This window comes from Lates calcarifer, linkage group LG3 (genome assembly GCF_001640805.2).
Source record: "Lates calcarifer isolate ASB-BC8 linkage group LG3, TLL_Latcal_v3, whole genome shotgun sequence".
Classification (NCBI taxonomy): Eukaryota; Metazoa; Chordata; class Actinopteri; family Centropomidae; genus Lates; species Lates calcarifer.
This window is the reverse complement of record NC_066835.1, coordinates 12,610,825-12,632,786: the sequence shown is the minus strand read 5'-3', so window position 1 is coordinate 12,632,786 and position 21,962 is coordinate 12,610,825. Positions and strand designations below refer to the sequence as shown.

The 21,962-nt window shown below is 40.2% G+C and overlaps 2 protein-coding genes across 2 annotated transcripts; both read right to left on the bottom strand.

The window, feature by feature from the left end:
* Window positions 1-1,676: 1,676 nt before the first annotated feature.
* LOC108898131 (14-3-3-like protein) lies at window positions 1,677-10,647 on the bottom strand. The gene is made up of 6 exons (XM_018698005.2): window positions 10,484-10,647; window positions 8,081-8,382; window positions 6,304-6,427; window positions 4,616-4,779; window positions 3,393-3,488; window positions 1,677-3,203 (listed from the first exon to the last, which is right to left on the bottom strand). Exons 2-6 carry the CDS (start codon window positions 8,366-8,368, stop codon window positions 3,117-3,119), a joined length of 759 nt encoding a protein of 252 aa, XP_018553521.1. The 5' UTR covers window positions 8,369-8,382; window positions 10,484-10,647; the 3' UTR covers window positions 1,677-3,116.
* A 2,872-nt stretch (window positions 10,648-13,519) lies between these two features.
* On the bottom strand, window positions 13,520-16,833 carry znf706 (zinc finger protein 706). The gene is given in 4 exon segments (XM_051067056.1): window positions 13,520-14,440; window positions 14,631-14,660; window positions 14,662-14,777; window positions 16,560-16,833. Coding segments are annotated over 3 exon segments (231 nt in total). The 5' UTR covers window positions 14,767-14,777; window positions 16,560-16,833; the 3' UTR covers window positions 13,520-14,344.
* Window positions 16,834-21,962: the final 5,129 nt, after the last annotated feature.

The following is a 21,962-nucleotide window of genomic DNA, read 5'->3' as shown; positions in this document are numbered from 1 at the left end:
AACCACAACTGTAAGCATGATGATGAAATCATGTAAAACGTATTGTTAAAGGCTGAAACTGACTTATTGTACTGACAACAATGCCCGATTATTTAGTGGTGCTGTACGGGGAGGACTTTAATTCCTACTGAATAGCATGCGCAAGGAACAACGCCCTCAACCCCCCCCCCCCTACACGCACGCACGCACACACACCATCGCAAATGCTTACAGCCTACAGTCGTGGGGATGTCATGGGATGGTCATGCCTTAGGTATGACATTTTACAGCAACACCATGCGTGGCATTTCTCAGATATGGAAATGTGAAATACAGGGATTGCATAACATACAGATCCCCCTACACTTTAAATTGACCCTTTTTCAGAAATGTGGTGTTCAGCCTTCATACAGTATTATGTTGTAGGAGCCTTATCAGCTACAGTCAGAGTGAGAATGGAGGACAGAGCCTCATTGTTTGCTCTACTAGATTTGTTTTTGTCTTTAAAAGCCATTGGTCACTGCAGTAGACCTACTGACTGAGGACTGGCCCCTTGATGTTGTATAATGTGATAGGCTTACTATTGCTCATAAATACACAGTTAACAGCAGTGTGATTGTGATCTACATGACTGTGAGAAGAAGAATAGATTTGAGTTTGACATATATGCAAAAACTAAATCAAGAGACTTAGTGCTTTGTCATCTCACATGTGACTTGCAGTTGGTTTTTAAGCCAGATTTTGTCCCAGTAAGGTTGGACAAATCATCTCTATGTTTGTGTAGAGATAGATTTTATAAGATTTCAGCCTGTCCAGCTTTAAATGAGCATATGACAAGTATCTGTGAATGTAATATGTATTGGTTCAAATAGGTACTGCAGCAGGACAGATATGAGTAAATAATGTTTTTTTCCCTCCATTTTACACAGCATGCCTAAATTGACTGATCCATGTCCAGGCTGCCTTTCAAAAGTCTAATCATAGATAGATACAGTGCTTTATTAATCCTAATGGGAACGTGCTACATGCTTCAAAGCCATTACCATCTGCAGAGGGCAGTGTTGTCAGTGAAAAACTCAATCCCCATCTGAAATCAAACTGCAACTCTGGAGCCCCTATTGTGCTGCCATACTTTTGACTAAATTATTCAGTATTAGCTAGAATTTTTACTTTAGCAGAGATAAGGCTTTTTATTAAGTAAGCTACAGTATTCAGTGCTAAATCAGAATCACAGCAAAGTCTCACTCAAGCTTCTCTTCAGCTGTTGAAAGTCGAAATCTGTGTAAAAACCCATGATGTTGCTTGGAATGATTAATGTATTTGTGGGACAGTTTGACATGTTAAAGCTTTTGAAAACACATTTTGCTCTCAGCCTGTGCTTTGAAGTGGAGTTCTTGATATTGTACAGATTTGTAGCTATAAACCAATCACTGTTGAGGCTCACAAAGGCCATTCCTGGCTGTGTGAATGATGACATTCATAAGCAACCACTTCACAGACTGTTAATGTGATAGCCCTCCTTATTTAGCTTTAATATGAGGATTTCTTATGCAGCTGACACATCTCCAAGCTGGCACGGTAAATAGTTTCAGACTTGGCAGATGAACTGACAGAGGCCCAATGCAGCCTCTAACATTAATATTGTAGAAGTTTCATTCCACACAGAGAGAGAAAACAAACACACTGAGCACAGCACACTTATTTTAATGTTTTAATTCCACTTACATGAAAGCACATAACCAAATAACGTACTCCGAGTGTAACCTGCAAATTCTGATTCCTGCATCCCATCTTTTTAAAAACCAAGATACTGTAATTAGAAGAAACTGGCTCTACTTTGTGACTACTAAATGGCCGTAACACAGCTCTCTACCAAGTTACATTTTATTATCAATTAATATTTTAGAATTGTTTTAGTTTGTCTTTTCACAATGTACTTTCAAGGAAGGTAAATGTTACTGTAAACCACCTGGTTCAAGCTAAATCCTAAGCAAAAACTGCCAGTTTCAAAGCACCCCTAACCCTCACACCATACTACTGAGAACCACATACATTCCAAGAGTCAAATCAAGAGTCAAAGGGAATAAAATACACAGAAAGAAAATACAAAAACACCTGAATAAAAAAGAGTAGAAAGCCACATAAAAGCACATGGCAAAAGTATCCTCTGCACTGCTGCACAGATAAAATATCAAAAGTTACAGTATCAAGCCATTTTATCAAGTTGTTCACTTTTATCTTAGGCTGTCTATACCTTTTCATGTGGTATGGAAAATTGCAGGAAATTATAGTCTACACATTTCACTGAGAGTGAAAAGTCAGTAAAGTCAGTAAAATGGAATGTAATCCTCTCAACAAAACTATCAACAGAGTTCCAACTACAGTTTTCGCAAGTGGCCATTCATACAGAAAACCTTTCCTACGCCCGAATACACATAGAACCCACTGAGCTGTAACACATGTACCATCCATAAAATCACTACCCGCTACAATGGACACCGACAGGGCGGGATTGCTATAAGTAATCTGGTAATAGATCTTTAGTGAGGCAAATGCTGCCATCTATATGATCTCTGCTAGTATCAGATGAGACCTAAAATTTCATGACTTCAGATGGCTGTGACCACTTTTACAGCAGACACATTTCAAAAGGAGTTTCATAGACTCAAGTGTCACAAAGACTGAAAATGTTCAATTCAAGTAAAAACATACAAATTATCAAAATTACAGTTAGAGGTTTTCTTGTTTGTCTTTTCGTGCGACAGCAGCAGTTTGCTACAGTGAATAAGGTTAAAGAAGCACGGGGCTGATTTGTATGTAGGGGAGGGATTTCATCTGGACTAAACCACAGACAAAAAACTAAACAAAAAAATAAACATCCGCTGGTTCACACAATGAGAAATGTCCAAAAAAAAAAGATCTATTCCATTCTTTTCTCTGTGGAGGTGCTCATACAGTTAACACACACACACACACGCGCGCTTCACTGCATCTGCACACACATACCGTACTTTACACATTGTGAGTGGAGTGTAAACATACATATCTGTGCATGTATGTGTAAACACAACCACACACACAACTTAGGCTGGTGAGAGGTAAAAAATGTGTGTTTTTGTTTTGTTTTTCTCTGGAGTTCAGTTCTTCTCAGCTGCTGGCGCCGGCTCCGTCTCCTCGCCCTCACCCTCGCCCTCGCCGTCAGCCTGGGTTTCTGACATCCACAGCTGTGATGAAGCACAGGATATTTGGATTAGTGCACTCTCAAGATGCATTTGCATCTCAAATATTTAGTCGAGTTTGACAAGTAATGTGAAACTCAAACCAAACCGGTATACAGGGGGGATGAAGGACGGCAGAGAGTGAGAGTGTTAAGACAAAGCTGATGTCTAGGGAAATAAAGTCGAGACACTCACTGTCAGATTGTCACGGAGCAGCTGCATGATCAAGGTGCTGTCTTTGTAGGACTCGTTGTTGAGGGAGTCCAGCATGGCGATGGCTTCATCAAAGGCCTGGAGGAGACAGAGACAGCCATCAGTACCTCCAGAAACAATGTGCAGGTTCCCAAAAGCAATTATAAATTCATGCACCAACATGAGATGGGTTTAAATAAACACTGCTTGGTCAATTAAATGAAAAAAAAAAAAAAAAAAAAAAAAAACCGTTGATCCACATTAAAAACTTTTTGGTTACAAAACATATCCACTGTATGGTGTGTCAAAGTGCAATTAAAATGAATAGTTTGACATTTTTCAAAACTCTTATTCACTTAATTTCCAAGAGATAGATGAGATGACTCATTCCACTTTTATAACTGTCCATTAAATATTATGCTATATCCAACAGCTGCTAGCTTAGCTTAGCATTAGGGATGACGGTGGACAATATCAGTTACACTAGGAAGACAGATTTTACAGGAAGACGGGACGGGTCGGCTCAAACAGTGTATGTGTATGTATGTGTGTGTGTGTGTGTGTGTGTGTGGTGTGTGTGTGTGTGTGTGTGTGTGTGTGTGTGTCAGACAGTTTGCAGACTCATTCATGTTATCAGGCTCCCTTTCGGCATTGGGTTTAAATCTGAAATATTGCCAAACAGCACTCCACTTCTCTGTGATGCAAGTCTCCTCTTCTGCCACACAGAGCGGACACTTTCAGTTTACAATTGTAGTGTTAGTGCTAGTATTGGTAACAAATATTCTATAAATTCATTTCACATACGTGAGTGCTACCGCTGATTCGCAAACGCCAAAATACAAACAAACAAACAAAGATGGTGGGGCCTGATGGGCAAGTTATGTAATCAGAACACCATGTAACACTGTTAACACCTTCAACAGCTAGTCTGGCTCTGTCCAAAAGGTAACAAAATCCACCTATCAGGACCTCCTAAGTCTCATGTATACCTATTATTTGCTTACTGCAGTAAAGTTGACTTTGTGTTTATTAGCTCACAGGCTGGCCAGTGTTGAGCCTTCACTGTTTTTGCATTCTCCTTGTATCAACTCCCTGACTAGATTTGTACAATGTCAGGAGCAGGAGGGCTTTCAGTCATAAAAAAATTAGGATGAAAAAAACCCTAAACAAACAAACACGAAAAGAAATTAGGCAAAATTAGTGAGAAATAAAACACTTGTTCTTACCGCCTTGGCCAGGTTGCAGGCCTTGTCAGGGGAGTTGACGATCTCATAGTAGAAGACGGAGAAGTTAAGAGCGAGGCCTAGGCGGATGGGATGTGTAGGCTGCATTTCTTTGTAGCTGATGTCCAAGGCGCTCTGGTAGGCTTCTTGTGAAGTAGTGATGATGGCTACAAATAACGATCAGGAAACAGATCTTTCAAATGGGAAAAAATAGATTTCTTCAAGCTTGGTCACATTATTCTCAAACTGCCCTAAATGGAACTACACTCCATTGTGCACCATCTGTGTGTGCATGATGGTGCACGCTTTCCAGATTTCTTTCTGGGAATGACAACCACCCTTGCCAATATTTACTACACATGAAAACAGAAATTTAACATCCTGCATCCAGCCTGTTCAACGCCTATAAATGTGACATCCAAGCCCTGCCTGCGCCCCAACTGTCTAGCAGGGCTTGCCGCTAACAGTCTTTTTGATAATCAATTAACATGCTGCATATTTTTAACTGAGAAGCTGGAGCCCATGAATCTTTGGCATTTTTATTGGAAAAATACCTTATGAAATATCTTTGAAAGTAATTTTTCCTGTTATTTTTGCCTTTATTATGACCGCAACAGTTGCGAGAGACAAGGGAAGGCTGGGGAGAAATAAAGGATGACATGCAGCAAAGTACCTAGGCTGGATTTGAACCCTGGCTGCTGCAGTACAGAGTTATTTCATCAACATGAACCACAAACAGCCCAGCAAGGATTAATAACGGTTATAATTACTAAATTAAAATTAATGGTTAAAAAAGGACTGTATTACAATGACAAAACATCTCAAAACAAAAGGCCAGAAATTTCTTTGAAGTGCATTAGTCAGAATAAACCTGTACACTTTACAAGATCAGTGTCTCCACTGAAACTGACATAACCTCCCACTAATTTGGAACATTTCTTCTTCTTTACTATTAACAGCCAAATGCCAGGCTGGAGAATTATTGATCTAAGAGTGAAAAAGCAAAGATGACAAACCGCACAAAAAAGGGATTATTATAGGTTTTCCAGGGAGATAAATCAAGGCTCTAAATTATATGGGATTTCCATTACAAATATGGTGCTGTAGAAAACAATGACTCACAAGACAACCTGAAATCAAGGAGACAAAAAAAGAAAGAAACCATCACCCCAATGATCCAGGTTGCCACAGCCACCAAAGAAACTCTAAAAATGCCTCCCAGCAACCAGCAGCAGCCAACACCACCCTGGTGCTGCCCCTGCTGTTGCCATGACAACCGGGCAGCAGCCCTCGCCTGCATTTCGGGCTGACAGTTGTAGGTCAAGGACAGAGAGGGTGGGTGTCAGTACTCCGGTCACAAACACCTGAAGCAAGCTTGGTCTTCTCATCTTAAAGAGGGATTTGTAAGACCCATTAATCAGGAAACACTCATTCCATCCTCCAACAGATGTGTAACAGCCCATTACCATGGAAACAAAGGGCCCCATCACACAGCAGCATGTGTTTTTAGCAGTAGGTGGCACCATCTAATTTTTCTGTATCTAATAATCCCCTTGGTGCTGCTGTCTTTCTTCCTTTTCCTCAAGTGATTGCAGGAAAGACAAAGGAAGAGGCTACTAGTTGTATATACTGCCAAAAAAACAAAACGACTGCAGCTGTTGCAGGACAACAAGGAGGTCTGTTTTACTCACCCGTCCTGTCATCTCCGGTGGCAACCTCAGCCAGGTAGCGGTAGTAGTCTCCCTTCATTTTCAGGTAGAAGACTTTGCTGTCAGCAGGCTTAGCTTTGGGGATCAGATGTTTGTCGAGCAGGTCCTGCAAGTTAAAGCATTAGTGTTGAAATGTGTGGAACACCAGCGGTTACAAGTCTCATGTGTTGACAACAGTATTTAGACAGGTATGTTAAATGTGCGACTGAAACACTGAGATAAGTCCCATTCCTCAACTTTTTTCCTCCTTTACCTTTAACATTATTAATTTTCTAGGTCTTTGCTATTTTCAGCTCTTATTCATTAACTCTCTAAAAAGGTTCAACATTTTGAATTAACATTGTATAATACAAAGCAATCTTTTAAAATTAAGGATGCTGACAATATCAGAGGATGTGTACTAATGCGACTGTGTGGGCGATTTAGGTATTACGTTTAAAAAAAAAAACAAACAGCATAAACCACTGGGGAATTCTCCTTTTAACTTCACTGGTTTGTGTCTTATAGTGACTGTGAGTGTGTATCTGAAGTATCCAAATACTAATGTCTATCTGTAGGATATTCAAACATCTGTTGGGGCAGGGAGCCTTCATTTGCTTAAAGCATGGCTCATCGACATGGTAGGATGACTTAAAACATGAAGCTTTAGCTCGTCTCACAGACATACTGTGAATGTCCCAGCACACCAAGACATCACTATAACAAACACTATACTATGTATTTAAGGATGTAAATGTATTTATTTTCCTGACTGCAGTGGGTAATCAGTGGCATAGATTTGGACAAGTCGGGGAGATGAAATGAGACACAACCAAAACAATAATAAAATGGACAAGCTGTTTTATGCCATCCATGTGACTAACATATTTCAAATGTATCCTTAAATAAGTTCTTCCTACATTTTCTCCCCCAAAGGGGATCTAATACCTCCTATATTGCAGTTCTTTCCTCTGCTAGCTCCCCCTGTTAGCTGAAAGTGCATGTAGTGTATGTAAGTGTCACTAGCACAGCGACAAAGACATGATCCCTCACTGGCTTCCCACTACCCATTCATTTTTAATGAAAATAGCTCAGCCAGCAAATAAGCCATAGGGATGATGTCATGCAGATAAAAAAATAGCATTTCTAGGCTCTGGAAAAGATCTGTGAATATAAAACCTTCATGGTTTAAAATTCACAATGCAAAGAGTAATGGTCATTTTGCAGTTTGGGATGTTCTGAGGAAAATGCTTTATGGGCAACAGGAGATTTTTGCTGTGGTAGAACTGGCCACTGGATCAGCATTGGCAGCAGGGTTGACTCCATCACAACACATTCATCTCTCTTTCCAACTGTAGTCATCCCCTTTTGTGGTGAAATATAACATCAGCATGTTTTTTCTTAAACGTATTCGTTAATATTTTTCATCGAAAGGTAGAAAAAAGGCAGCATTACACCACAGGAAACAGGATACAGAGTAAACAAATTTGCACTGCTAGCCTACCTGTCATGTGCAGAAGAATTAAGGACTACACCAGGTAGATATCTTGCCTGCAAACTACAACCTAAGGTGCAGGACAAGATGTATGTTTGTAAGCAGGGTTGTTATCACTTGCAATGTGTGTAGGCCAATGTCTGGCTCAGTCTGTCTGCTCTAGATTGCAAGATATTATTGGCCGTTGCGGCATTAGGTCTCCATCTATGTAGACATATACTAGAACACTATTCTAGGGGACACCATCATGAAACCAAGCCCCCCGTCAACACCTCTGCTTCTTACCAGGACTTCCTTGCAGATGTCATTCAGCTCCTTCTCAATAGTCTCTCTGTAGCTCTTGGCCAGCGCGACCTTCGCAGGGTCATCAGCTTTCTGCTCCAAGCTGGACACCACCCTCCAGGAAGATCTCCTAGCCCCCACCACATTCTTGTAGGCAACAGAGAGCAGGTTGCGCTCCTCGATGCTGAGCTCTGAGTCCCCCTCTGCAACGGTCTTCATGACCGCAGCCATGTCATCGTAGCGCTCAGCCTGCTCGGCCAGTTTGGCTTGATGTACGTGCTCCTCTGCCATGGCTCCTGTGTGGACTGAGGAAGGAAGGAGAGAGGAGAGGGAGTCGGGAAGGAGAAAACAAAGGGGACAGGAGATGGATTAGGAAGACGGAGGAGAAAGAGTTGGGGGAGGGCAGGAGTACGGAGAGAGCAAAAAGAGCAACATGATGGGGAAGGGGGGAGGGATCTGATCATTTAACTTGAATGAAGGAGGACTACAGTGCATGTAAACATGTAGTCCTTCCTGTGTAATATGATTTCTCAGGTACACATTTAAACATAATGACTCTCAGGAGCTTTCCCTTATATTCTGAAATACATTTGATGATACAAAAACATTTGGTACCTTGGTCAGAATTACTTGCATTATTAAGTGACGTAATCATATCAGTGTTTCAGTTTCTCATAATGCTTGGGATGCTTAGTGTCTCTTGGGTGTGTGCACACCAGCTTCTTTTAAGTGGTTTTTGGATTTCAACCAACTTGGATCATCTGCTCTCCGTTTGGCACAGACCTGATTTATACTGATGACTAAAGTCATCTGGCATCTAAGTAATTAGAATTAGAATGAGAGAAAGTGATTAGATGTTTGCAGGAGTTTCAGAAATAGTCTATAGAGTAATTCATTTTAAGACAGAAATTGGCAGAATGGCATGACTGTTCCTGTCTCATCCTTTCCACTGTCTATCCTATTATTTTAGTTTACAGATTTTTCCCCTAATTAATCAGTTGGACCATGATAATAATAGAAAATTGACAAGGTGACAAATCATTATTTTCAATCGTCATCTGGAGATTATTTTGTCTATGAATCCATTAGTCATTTGGGATATAAAAGAAATTTGTGGAAAATGTCCCTCACAATTCCCCAGAACACAAGGCAACACCTTCAAATTGCATTTTGCTTCACTGACTAATCCTACAATATTTAAAACTATATTTTATGTCACAGAAAAGCAGGAAATCCTCATATTGATTCAGCTTCAACATTTGATTCTCCGGCATTTTTGCGTAAAAATAAAAAAACTAAAAAATAAAAATCAACAGTTATCAACCGTCGCAGATCAGTTTTCTATAATTTGATGAATTGTTTCAATTCTGATTTCACTGACATGTGCACAAAAAACATCAGTAAATCCCCTGATAGACGGTATTAATGATTAATCACTTTTTGAAATTGTTTTTTAAAATTCATTATTGGCTCTTTACCGGGATAAAAGCAGGACAGAATCAATATTAGTCTCGCTCTGATCAGACCCCCTGCCGACATCCTACTCACTAGCTGTTTTTTCCTTTTCCTTGGCCACTTCTTAGCTAGGTGATTCTACAATTTCCTTGCTTCATGTCAGGATAACTGCAGGATTACCGCAGCACATAAAACAACAAGAAGCTACTAATTTACAGATCATTACTTTCCAGCTGCTTTGCCCAAACGCAGGGACACCAAACCTAGAGCAGCAGAATTTCAAAAATCTCACATACAGTGAGTCAGATTTGCCAGCAGGGCAGACACCTGCACCCTTCTGAGGAATGTCGGCCACCCAGTTTCACGTCTGTGTCTCATACACACATACACACACACACACACCTGCCCACCGAGTTCCTACTGCGGACGGCAAGGGTACAATACGCTAGAAAAAACCCTCTTGTAGGAGTTTACTATGATATTTGCAATATTCACAGTGACATTTTTCGATAACGCTTCAGAATGGCAGACAAGACCCAGTAACAGCGTGGCCGAAACGGTTAAACTGGAATGAAAGGAGCCTCGCATAGTTCGGTCCACAGTGAACGCCCTTTTTCGCTTCCCGGAAAACAAACCGTGGCTATTGCTTTAACGAGCATAAAGCATTATAATCAAGCGGCTTTATTCACAAAAGCTAATTAGGTATGAGTAGGAAGCTGTCTTCTAAACGCGGCGAGTTAAAACAATAGATTGGTTGAAGTGCAGTAGCGCTTCCCATTCAGCAAGCGCCGAACAATGACTGAGCAGCGGGGCAACACTGGCTTCCACTTACAGTCAGTAGCAGCGATTCATGCTAGATTAAAAGCTTCTCCAAAAAGCTCGCAGAGCAAATGTAAAGATTTTCCGTCGAACAAAACACAGACCATCAGCAGTAAATAACCGTGAACTTACCTGAGAGTGTCGTTATACGGTGTTGTTCCTGATGCCCGGCCGCACAGCTGATGATCTCTCCCGCTCATCCACGGGGTTTCCCTCCACTCAAAGACACAGCGGCAGGGTAGCACCAGGACTGATGACGTCAGAATCGAGTTGCTAGGGCAACCAAATTTTCGGCAAAAAAATTAAATAGCCATTCAAACTCCGTCAGTGGAAAACTATTAAAAAGAATTCAAGAAAAATGTTGTACCATACATATTATGTAGTATTATTCTATTTATTGTTTAAAATTAAGTAAACAATGTGTAGAGAACACACTCCGTGCTTCAGAATTCTTACCAAGTGAAAAAAGTTGCTGTTACAGAAAAAGACATATCCCATGAGCATTTGCCCCACAATGCTCGCAAAGCCTCATGGGAAATGTAGTTGGTGTAAGTCCATCCTCGGTATAACGAGAGGAATTTCAAATTTCATTGCTTAGTAGATGTATTTAAAAAAACTGGGACAGTTCAGAGAGAATCGTGTAAAAAGTCTTTCAAATAAATTCACAGTTTTTTGCAGGTATATTAAACGCTATGGGAACGGAGCCCAATCCGGAAGTGGTGCGGGAGTTGCTCGAAGTGATCTTTTGAAATATAATTGACTTTTTTCCCTTTTTTTTCCTACTGCATAAATGTCCTAATGCTCATTACTGTCAGTTGCTATGGAAACACCGTGTCTAGGAGAGGTATTCTGATGGACTAGCCTTAAATATGCCATCATTTTTAATTCAGTTTCCATCATCTTATCATCAGAAGAGGAAATAATAAGATTTTTTTTTAAAATACGTCCATTTCTGATCATTTGTTCAGCTAAGAGCCCCATACACACGTTCCAAAATGAGCATTCCTGGGTAAGGTATGTTACATGATGTTTTGACTTATCACTGAGCCCTGACGTGCCCCTCATAAATTTATTGACCCCTCCTGGGAGGTGACATAATTTTTAATCCTGACCTTACAGTTATACCTTAAGATTGTCTTTGAATTCTTCCCTCAACCTCACAAAGAGATGATACTTGGCTGCTTAACCAGGCTTTGCAGTAAATCTACATGTATCTGCTTTGGCAAAAGTGTATTAACCACACCCTCTGACTATGGCCCCCTATGTAGTTCAGCCAGCATCCCCGTTTGTCTAGTTCCTCTAGTTTACAAATAGCCACTAATTAGGCCCTCTGGTATAACACATGAATCATGTCCCTTGTCTTGTCTTGCAAAGGAAAAAAAACAAGAAAAATGGTACACTGACATATGGCCCAACAGTCTATAGAAATTATTTAGAAAGTGTCTAACATTTCTGACATATTCATTACAACAAACAGCCCAAGTAGATGAAACTGCCACAAAGAGAGTATATTTGAATAAAAGGATATGGAAGCTCCACCTAGTGTCTACCTTTAAATTTTCCTCATGACATAAAATGACATGGTTATGGGATTACTAAAGGTTTCATAACCTTTTCCAGTTTTAACATGTTAAAGAAACATTGCTCAGGTTTTCATCAGGGTGTGTCTTTGTCCACTAACTTTTGGGTGGGGTTTTGAGTTGTTTTGAAGTAGGCCGGTAGATGGCAATGGGCCTCTGTACTGACTTTAAAACACAAGCTTATTTTGGGCCTAACAGAGACACTGCTAATACAGTAATACTGTTGCCATGGTGGTCGCTAACCAATGTGGTTCAAAACCCTGACAATTAAAATGCATATAAACAGCTGTCTGTAATTCTGAATTAACCTTAGATGGTTTAAATGACATAAAGCCAAAAACCACAGTGTGTCAGAGTTTCATTATCACCACTGCAATGGGAGCAGATCATGGTTTGCAGCTGTTTTCATCTCCTCAGACTGAGGTACATGTCTGGAAATAGATGATCCATAGCCGGTGGGAATCTAATTAATTCCTTCACGCAATTACGACAACTAATTTCATTTTGTGCAAGTGCTCCTCTTTTTCCTGTCAGTCCTGGGCCTGGATTCAAACAAACAGGCCACAAGACAAAGGAGATATTGCAGATGTGTGAGTGTGTATGTGTGTGTGTTTGTATGAATGAACATGTGCTGTGTTTTTTCATTCACAAGGTTACAGATGGGAAGGAAGGAGGTGGATTATGTGTGAGGACACAGAGGAACAATGCAAGCTATGACTCATTCAGCCATGCTGCTCACACCATTAAAAAAACACAGGCAGACTCACACTAGCTTTTTCCTTTTTCTCAGTGAGGTATAGTATATTGAGCCCTTATTTCTACCTAAAATTATTTAATTGTTACAAAGAAGATAGACTTTATGGCCTTTAAAGACTGAGTGAATATAGGGCAAACCACCAACTTAGAGCTGAACTGACACATTTGTCACAGCTGGAGAAAAGAGAACACAGGGCATTTATGCTTTTTCTTTATGATGAAAATGAATCAAAATCTTCCTTTTTCTGTTGCTCAACTGACTTACAAGTTCAGACAGGATTCACTGTTGTTGTTAAATAGACACACTGTGCTGAAGCTTGAGTTATTTCCTGTTGTTGGTATCAGGTTCAACATCACATCACTGATATACTGTATCTGTTTCACTACTATTTGAATATCTGTTTCAGTTTTGGCACTAGTTTTGTTGTACTGCTTCAAGTCATATTTTCTATGTGTAGCCTTTTTCCTTTTCAGGTTACCACACCAGCCAGGTTACCAGCCAAGCTGCATAGAGGCAAAATGCAATACTGTACATACACATATTCATTATTATTCACTGATTCTTGCACATTTAGAAGTGGCAGCTAATGTCCTAGGAAGGGTTTGCATTTACATAATGTGTAAAAATGTTCACATTGTGTAACCAGAGCAGCACATTCAATGTGGATGGAAAATATTAAAGTATAAGGCCAAAAAAACAAAAAAAAACAACAACCCATAGGCAGTATGTGTAACGGACAGGTCAGATAAAGAGGACGTGTACTTTGTCTCCTTCATCATGCATTATCACAGTACACTGTCAAAAGAAACACTTCCAAGAAAAAGGCAGATATACAACAAAGTAAAATTTAATAAAACTTTATAATACATCATTGGAGCATAAATTCATTTTCCAAGCATACAAATCTTGTTGACAAGTCCCCTTAAATTTTACTAACTTGCAATTAATGTAGCAGCTTGGAAATGGCTGGCAAAATTTCACATTTTTATGATCCAACATAAAATTAACTAGATGAAAGATTGCAGTACAACAGGGCGGACAGTGCCGTGGAGGAACTGATATTAAGGAAAAAAAAAATCTTGCTGCCTCCATTTTGTTGAATACTTAACATTCAAAGCCAAATTAAACTAATAAAACAGATGAAGAAACATTTGCAACAAACTAAAAATTAGGATTAAAACATTTTGACTATATCCCATTCCAATCCAAATTCGTGCTTTGTAAGGACACTGTGTGTTTACCTCATGTGGCATGCTGGCTATAAAAGTTTAATCAGAGACTCAATCCGTTAAAGCTTCAGATAAAGAGGTACAAGAGCTAGCAGCAAGAAATATTCCTATGTGCACAACACGTTGTGGGCAGTGCGTAGTTTGTTCTGAGGAAGTTTTCATTCACCGCTTGGATTATAAAGGTTGTCAGTGACCGACTGAAATCAAAACCAGCATGTGGGTTTATCCCCTTGTGTATTCAAACACAACAAAAACAGGACTGGATGGGAGGAAGGATTGCATCAAGGGCAACCTGGTCTGTTAATGCCTAAATGAAGATAATGGCTTTGTGTTGTTAACATCAAATCATCCATTGCTGTCAGACTGAGACAAGTGCAGAGGTGGTGCAGGGCCTTGAAGAACTCAGTTTGGTGTCCAGGGTGACTGTTTATGCCTCCACTCCTTCTAGCTCAGGGGGCAGAGGGGATTTCGGGTGCTTGCTCTCGAAGTGCTGCTTGAAGGTTTTTGGGTCAGGCATCTGGGACTGCAGAGGGGAACAATTAAAAAAAAAAAAAAAATTATAATAATTTAGGGAAAGTCTTGCATTTGGTTGAAAATATGTCTTCTCAAAGATCAAAGAACTTTGCACAAATCTAAAAAAAAAAGGGACCAAAGGGCAGCAGAGTTAACCAGTAAATCTTTCTGCATTGTCAGAGTTGAGGCTTCATACCCACCCGGCACACAGCGCAGGTAAACACCAGCGCTGGCCTTAGCTGCCGTCTTCTGATCATGACCCTTGGCCTTCTTCATTTCTGCCTGTTTCTTGGCATTTTTCTGCTGAGACTGAATCTTTTGATGCCCACGTGCCATGGTGGCAGAGCCTAGAGAGGAGGATGCAAGCACAAAGAGCTTAATGTTTAGTGTGTTGCAGACATTCAACTTTTAATTATTGGTACAAATGTACCATAAACAAGTCGAGCAGTAAAATTCTATTAATGGTTCTTTTTGTTCTCACAGCAAATGATTTTATGAGACCATGCTTGCTGTGATACCAAAGACAAAGTTTGGTGAAAAACCATTACAAATTAAGGTCTATGAGAGAGGCAATTCTGTCCTTACTGTATGTTACATCAGTCTTTTAGACAGCTAATACATGCCCTTTCTCAAAGGCAACTAAAAGTTAAATGGATACAAAGACTCTACAAAGCAAGCAAAGAGTCAACAACTGCCAGTCAGCCAGGGTCAGACAAAGTAAACAAGATAAAGCTCCGGTCTGACCTCAACTGAGATGCAGGTGTTTCAGGTGAAACAGAGCCAGTAAGTAGGCTTATACACTTCTGACTTGCCTGAGGATAGGGAGATACACAGTTCATGAAAGGACCTGGGGGGACCTAAACAACATTAAAAAAAGCTTTGCATAGTGTTTGGACATGGGCCTATTCCATGAAGCAACTTTATAGAGTTATCTGGAAAAACCTGCTGGATAGACCTGCAACCACCTTAAATCTGACACACTGTGGTGACTATGGTTAAAAAGTAAAGGAGATGGGTTTCAGGTTTTAGTCAGCAAAAATAACAAACCTGTTCCATGAAATAGGTCCAGGTTTGACAGGTTGTGCTACAGATTTATTGGCAATTCGCATATTGGAGAAGGTAATATCAGAGAAACAAGTTCTCTCTTGCCCTGGCAGTATTTTAAATAGGGATTTCTATTGAAAACTAGTTTATCCTGTCTAGGAGATACTTCAAAGACAGCACTTTCAGAAAGATCCTTCTTTCCAACTACAGCTACAGTGGGAACCCATAACCCGCTTGTTAGTATGGCCTCTTGAATTAAATATAGAGAACCAATATTAAATAATAAGGCAGCATCCAGTTTAAGGCCATCAACATTTAAAAGTTAAATTGTGCTTAAGTTGAGCATATTCACTAATAAATGTTTAGTCAACCAAATTACTACACTCTGTAGCTGAGGCTTTCAGGGCCCTTGTGGGTCTGGGGACTGGGGGCAGTTGCCCACATTGGCCTGTTGGTAATCCTGTCTTGCCTACAAGCAACTTCTATAAATAGTCAGCGACTAGTCTGCAATGGGTTTACTGTTTACCAGTGTTGGTTAGCTTATGAAAAATCTAGTAAGCCTGCTAAGCACTCAGTTTGTTAACCTCTATCAACACCATATGTCATCTTGCTGATTTGAACTGGTTGCATTTGTCTTGGGTGTTTGGGGTACTGAATGTAATATGGTAATTTCAGTCAGATGTAGGGACAGTGGGAAAGTACAGCCGAATTAGCATGTTAGCAGGTACTGTTGTTACCCCCGATTTCACATCATCTCCACCTCTTTGTCTACTCGGACAAGTCTTCATGTTACGGTTCCTCAAACAAAACTTTTACGTTACCACAGCACACCTAGCTCGCTGTAGTTGAGATGACACCAGTTTAATTTGTCCTACACTAATCCAGCTGTTAGCCAGAGCTGAACTGCTAGTGTCAATCAGCCATAACGTGGGTTAGCTCACATGCTAACCTCAGCTCCCTCCGGCTATCTCGTTAGCTAGCCGGCTAACTAACCTGATGAATCTCTCCTTCAGCTTGTGATTAACCAATGATACGTTGTAGGTTGTATATTATATTTTAGTTTGTTAAAGGACAGTAAATCTTACCTCTTAAAGTAAGAGTACGGGTCCTTAGCTGGGTGCCCACACACAAATGTGACAGCTGCTTAGTTCACAGACAACCGAAGGCTAATGCTGTGTTCAGCTGACACTCGCAATATTCGACTTCGATAACACACAGTTGTACTCTCGTTATACCGTTTGATGGATTAAACAAAAACTAGACTTTCATATTTCTTCCGACCAATCAAATTAAAAGGTAAATAAATACATATGTCATCACCGAACTGTGATTTTAGTAAATGACGGAATAACACAAATTACCAAACAATACACTCAGAATTTTTACAATTTGGGACGAATCCATGAATGCACCGGTAGGATTGGCTGATGAAAGTCGCTACGCTAAAGATACATGATATTGACAATGTTGCCTCCAAGCGGTAAAGTTTGGTTACTACAAGTCCGTACAAAATAATAGAAACAGGCAGCTATTTTAGGCAGACAAATTAGTGCAAAATATAAGATTTGTTTGATTGTTGATGTATTTTAACAATCACAAGTGCCAAGTATGCCTTATCCACTGTTTTATTAATAACTACACTGAAATATTAATGCATTTATTTTAGCTTTGAAGAAAAGTAGGTGGGGCTGGGACAGTGTGTTTGCAATTAAACTTTTCATTTTGTCTTCTTACAGTGGCTGGACACTGCCATGCAAAATACGTTTATAGAATGTGTGCTGACATGTAGACTATAATCAAAATTCACCACGCCTGACTGGTGCATCATTTGTTTAGTGTTCTTTGCACCACACATCAATTTTGAGAGGTAAATAAAAGAGATGCTTGCTCAGAGTTTACACTAGGGGGCTGGTGTGTACAGTCCTTGCGTGCTAAATCATGCTGTGACTGCCTCAGTGCCACCAGCATCCACAATATGTTCACTGTCAGGCTTCACAGTGTGACAGTATGACCTGCAGCACACAGGCACAACACTGATACTGACATACACCTAATACTGGTAACAGTTTTAATCTTAAAAGAGCTGAATTATCATCATAAAACTTTACTTATTTGTGTATCACTGGTCCAGTAACACCTGCTCTCGCTGTTAAGCATTGATCAACATTTATTTTTAATCACAGCTATACAAACACCAGCACAAACATGACCTGTGGTTCGTCGGCCTGCATTAGATATTTATCTTTCTGTGACTGTGGTTCAGCCGTCTGGTGGGAACAGTGGCGCCATTCACCTCAGCTCAGTATTTGACTAAATTCAGCTAATATGTAAATGAACTGCAACTCCAGTTCTCACATGAATGGAAACACAGGCCCCACATGCTATCAGAGACAAGGCCATAATATCAGTCAGTCTGTAGAGAAAATAATAAAATCATAGTTTTTATTTGCCTGGTTGTGAAATGCCTCTGTTTATTTGTCTTTATTAGAAATAATAACTCAGCCAAAGTAAACAAAGGTGCAGAACACAGTGTGTGTGTGTGTGTGTGTGTGTGTGTGTGTGTGTGTGTGTCTATTTTCATTCACACTGACAGTTAGGTGTCATGACTTTCTTAAGAGAAATTTTATCTATGTGAGAAAAGTCTCCAGCCAGCCATTGTGTCCCCCTCTCCACCTTTCTGCTGTTTTTTTCTCATCATAAGAAAAGAGAGACAATCCTTTCAGTCTTTTGTGAAAGAGGGGGGAAATATCTCTCAAGAGAGAAGGATGTGATTATGCTTTCAGAAGGGGGCAAAAAGTAAAAGAAAGGGTGGGGGGAGGGGGTGAGAAATGACAAAAGCCGCACATTGCTCAAGTTCCCCCACCCTGGAGGTTGTTGTGCAGGGACTTGCTAGCTTAGGTTTGGGGTGGGGTTGTCCAGCCTTAGGGCCTGTGTGAAAGCAAATCTTCCAGGTGTCAGCTATTCAATAGTAGAGGAGAATATTATCTGGTTGTCCATTGTGTGTATGAATGAGCAGGGGTTTGCCGCAGACAGCCTGAGATTTTTTTTTTCATTTGGGTCTTTTCCTCCCGCCGAGAGGGCTTTCAGGTCCGGCTTTCGGCTCAGCCAAGGCATGTTTTTTTTGTTGTTTTTTGGTTTTTTTTTAATCTTTTAGCTCACACTGCAGTTTCTGGTTTATGTTTCGTACTGCATAACCACAAAACTGAGGTCAGTGACTTTTCATGATGTTAAGTCAGCATCAAGAGAGGTGTCTGAAGATGCATTTCAAGGTAAAGACAGTTATTGCACCTTGCTTTGCACCCTAAAACAAAAACCTCACACAGTGAAGGAGAAGCAGCGGCTGTTAGGGGTTAGTGCGACCTCCCTCTTTCTCTGGAAGCTGTTGAGGGAAGAGGAAGTTGGGTTTCATCTTCCCCATCAGCCACTTCCTCTCTCAGCTAACCCTCCACATGCTTTCCCTTTTATTTTTTTCTCTCCAAACCAACAGGTTTTGCCACAGTCCACTGCTGCTGCTGCTGCACCACCGTGACATGCCACAATGTTGCCAGACCAGTTGGACTGTACACAAGCCACGACACAGTCACAACACATCCACATGCTGGTAGTAACTTTCACTGCTGCCTTCAAAGGCCACATGACATGATTGACATGTATAGCACACACTGGGTTTATTGAAGCGTATGATGGTAGTGTTCTGACTGTGTATTTTGGGACAAATAAACAAATTAAAATAAGAAACTAAACCACTAATATCACACAAATCTCAGCACTTGGCGTCTCACCTGAGGGGAAAAAAGTTAAAAGCAAACTTAATGATACAGATGGAGTGTTTTTTTCTGTTACACAATGCAAATACATTCCTTCATTAAAACTGACCCTGAAATGCCCTGAAAAATCACATCAGAAAGGCGAACTATGCCTTCAGGGGGGGAAAAAGTTAATTTCTTACCTCGACACACACACTTACACACCTATACACACAGAGAGAGCAACTGAAGGAGAGGTGAGGTCTGGGGTCAGGCAAGACATAAGCCGGTGAGACAGAGGCTGATTGTGAAGGTGGTGACAGCGCTCACTAACCTCACTCACAGCAGCAGCAGCAGCAGCTCTCTGATATCTGGGCCAACTCTGACTGCTGAATGTGAGACAGCAGCATCGGATTGAATGTCAGTTTTAACACAATTGTTGCGGAATTTCTGGTTATTTTTGTGCCACAGAAGGCTAACGATCATGAGTTTGATATTAACCTTTTACCTGCTGTAATGTCTGTACAACAGGTTTTATTATTGGTGTAGGATCTAAATCAGCTTCCCAGAATCTGTAAAAGAGCACAATATTTTGTCATTGTGATACTGTGCTTTGTAGGATATCTCACAAAAAACTCAACAACCAATCAAACTTTCATTGTGTAGCAACTTTCATACAGGTCAGCACAATTTAAAGTGCTTTCCAGCTGAGTGACAGGCTGACAATAAGGCAGAAAAACAACTGAAGCTAATGCATATGAAAAATAAAACACAAATAAAACTTCTGATACCCTTATTCAGAGATGAAATTACTCTACTAATAGAGATATTAACCATATGAATACTCCAGATGAAACTACTTACACTAAAAGACTTGATTCAATGTCCACTCGTAGCTATCAAGCTATCTCCATGGCAACTCCATCCAATGAGGAGGACCACAAGTTGGGGTTGAAAACAGCTAGTAAATGGAAGGAAGGTCAAGGATGAACTTTCACACTCACTCAACTTTAGTATTAACACTGAAATATACATTAATATTAATCATTGTGCTAAACATTAATTTCAATACACAATGCTTAAAGTAACAACCATCAGCTCTGTCTTCTAGAAATTATGTTTATATACTACTTTTTTGTTTTGCCAAATAATTTTGAGGCAAACATAACTGATGCCTCTGCAGTTTCTTTCTAGTACCACTAGCTATACAAATACAAATCTCTGATATTCCTTTTACTGTGATTAAAGCAGTGATTTCCAAACTGTTTACCTTGTGGACTCATAAAAAGAAGCAAGTCTGTCTGTGGCCCCTCCCGGCTTGTGAGCAGGTCAATTGAAGATGGAGTTTTTTTTTTTTTCTTTGTGGACTGAAAAAGGGAAAAAAATTGAAAAAAGTTTTGTGAAACAGAGATGCATTTTTCTTTCTTACCTCTTTAATCAGCCTTTGAGGTGGATCCCAAATCTCAGTTTAAAACGTTCTTGATTGTACCAGTCAATTCTTAATTCATACAGATAGACGACAAATTGAATGGAAATTGAAGGAACCTGCAATGAAACAGGTAGACTGAGACACCTAATCCAGGCCAAGTCCAGACAAGCTGCTTCTCCCTGCGAAAAAACTCCTGGTATGTAGGATACACCTTTCACCTCTCTCACAGAGTGGGACACACATACACACAGACAAACACACACACAGGAAGGTATTCTGTGGCTCTCGGCCCCTGACTTTCCAATCTTGCCCATGCCTGCTTGTGGCAGCTTGTACAGTAGTCCTCGCACTATTTCAGCTGTCAGACCGCCACATGGCAGACATTCCAGCCAAGCAGAAGTCATGTAGAGAAAGGTACAGATAAGAGAAAGCTTATACAAAACCATTATTTTGATTAAGACAAGCAAAACATACCTCTGACTCTGTTTTTTGAGTAGGGTAAATGATTCATGAGCAGGAACAGATTATGAGGCCCATTGGCACATACACTTATAGAGACACAAAATATAAATGTTTTTGTTTGTTTTTAATTAAATTTTGCATCTCTTTTTACTCATTTTGCATCTGTTTGATGTAGTTTTGTGTTTTGTGTAGTTTTTGTGTTTTGTTTTGTGACTTTTTGAGGTTGTTTTATGTCTCTTGGTTGATTGACTTTTCAACAGGAAGTGTTAGCAATAATTTTAAATAGAGGCTCTGGGCACAGTTAGGCCCATTCAGTAACCCACCTGTGTTAATTGGAAAAGGTGGTAATAAAGCTTGACAGGAATATGCTTGGAATTAATCAGCTATTCATCTTCCATTCCTTTTTATACATTCATCTCTCCCACTTTAAATTCAGTCTTCTATTTCTCTGTCTTTTGTCTGTGTTGTTCATCTCTATCTGTGTGTAGTTAGAAGAAAAGGACCCCACCTGTATTTATCTAGCAGTTCCATTTGAACACACTCATACATGAAGAGAGCTCAGCAAAGGCCCAGGTGCTCTGTAAAACAAATTAGACAAGGGAGGATAGTAGTGATCATCCGCAGGGCACGCAAACACACGTTTGCTCCTCTCTCTGTCTCTCTCTCAGACACACACACAGAAACACAAACACACACACGACACCACCGACGGTTGAAACTGAATCTGAAACGTATTTTTAGATTTCCATACAGGAGAGCCTGAAGGCATTCTCAAGCAAAAAGCCCACATTTTGTCATGCAAACACCCTCATAGAGACATCGAAACCAGTTTGGAAACTGCATCCCAACTG

Coding starts and splice junctions, on each gene's coding strand:
- LOC108898131 (XM_018698005.2), bottom strand. CDS start 8,368: ATGGCAGAGGAGCACGTACATCAAGCCAAACTGGCCGAGCAGGCTGAG. Junction 6,428..8,080: donor ACATCTGCAAGGAAGTCCTG/GTAAGAAGCAGA, acceptor TTTAACTTGCAG/GACCTGCTCGACAAACATCT. Junction 4,780..6,303: donor CACCGGAGATGACAGGACGG/GTGAGTAAAACA, acceptor CGTTATTTGTAG/CCATCATCACTACTTCACAA.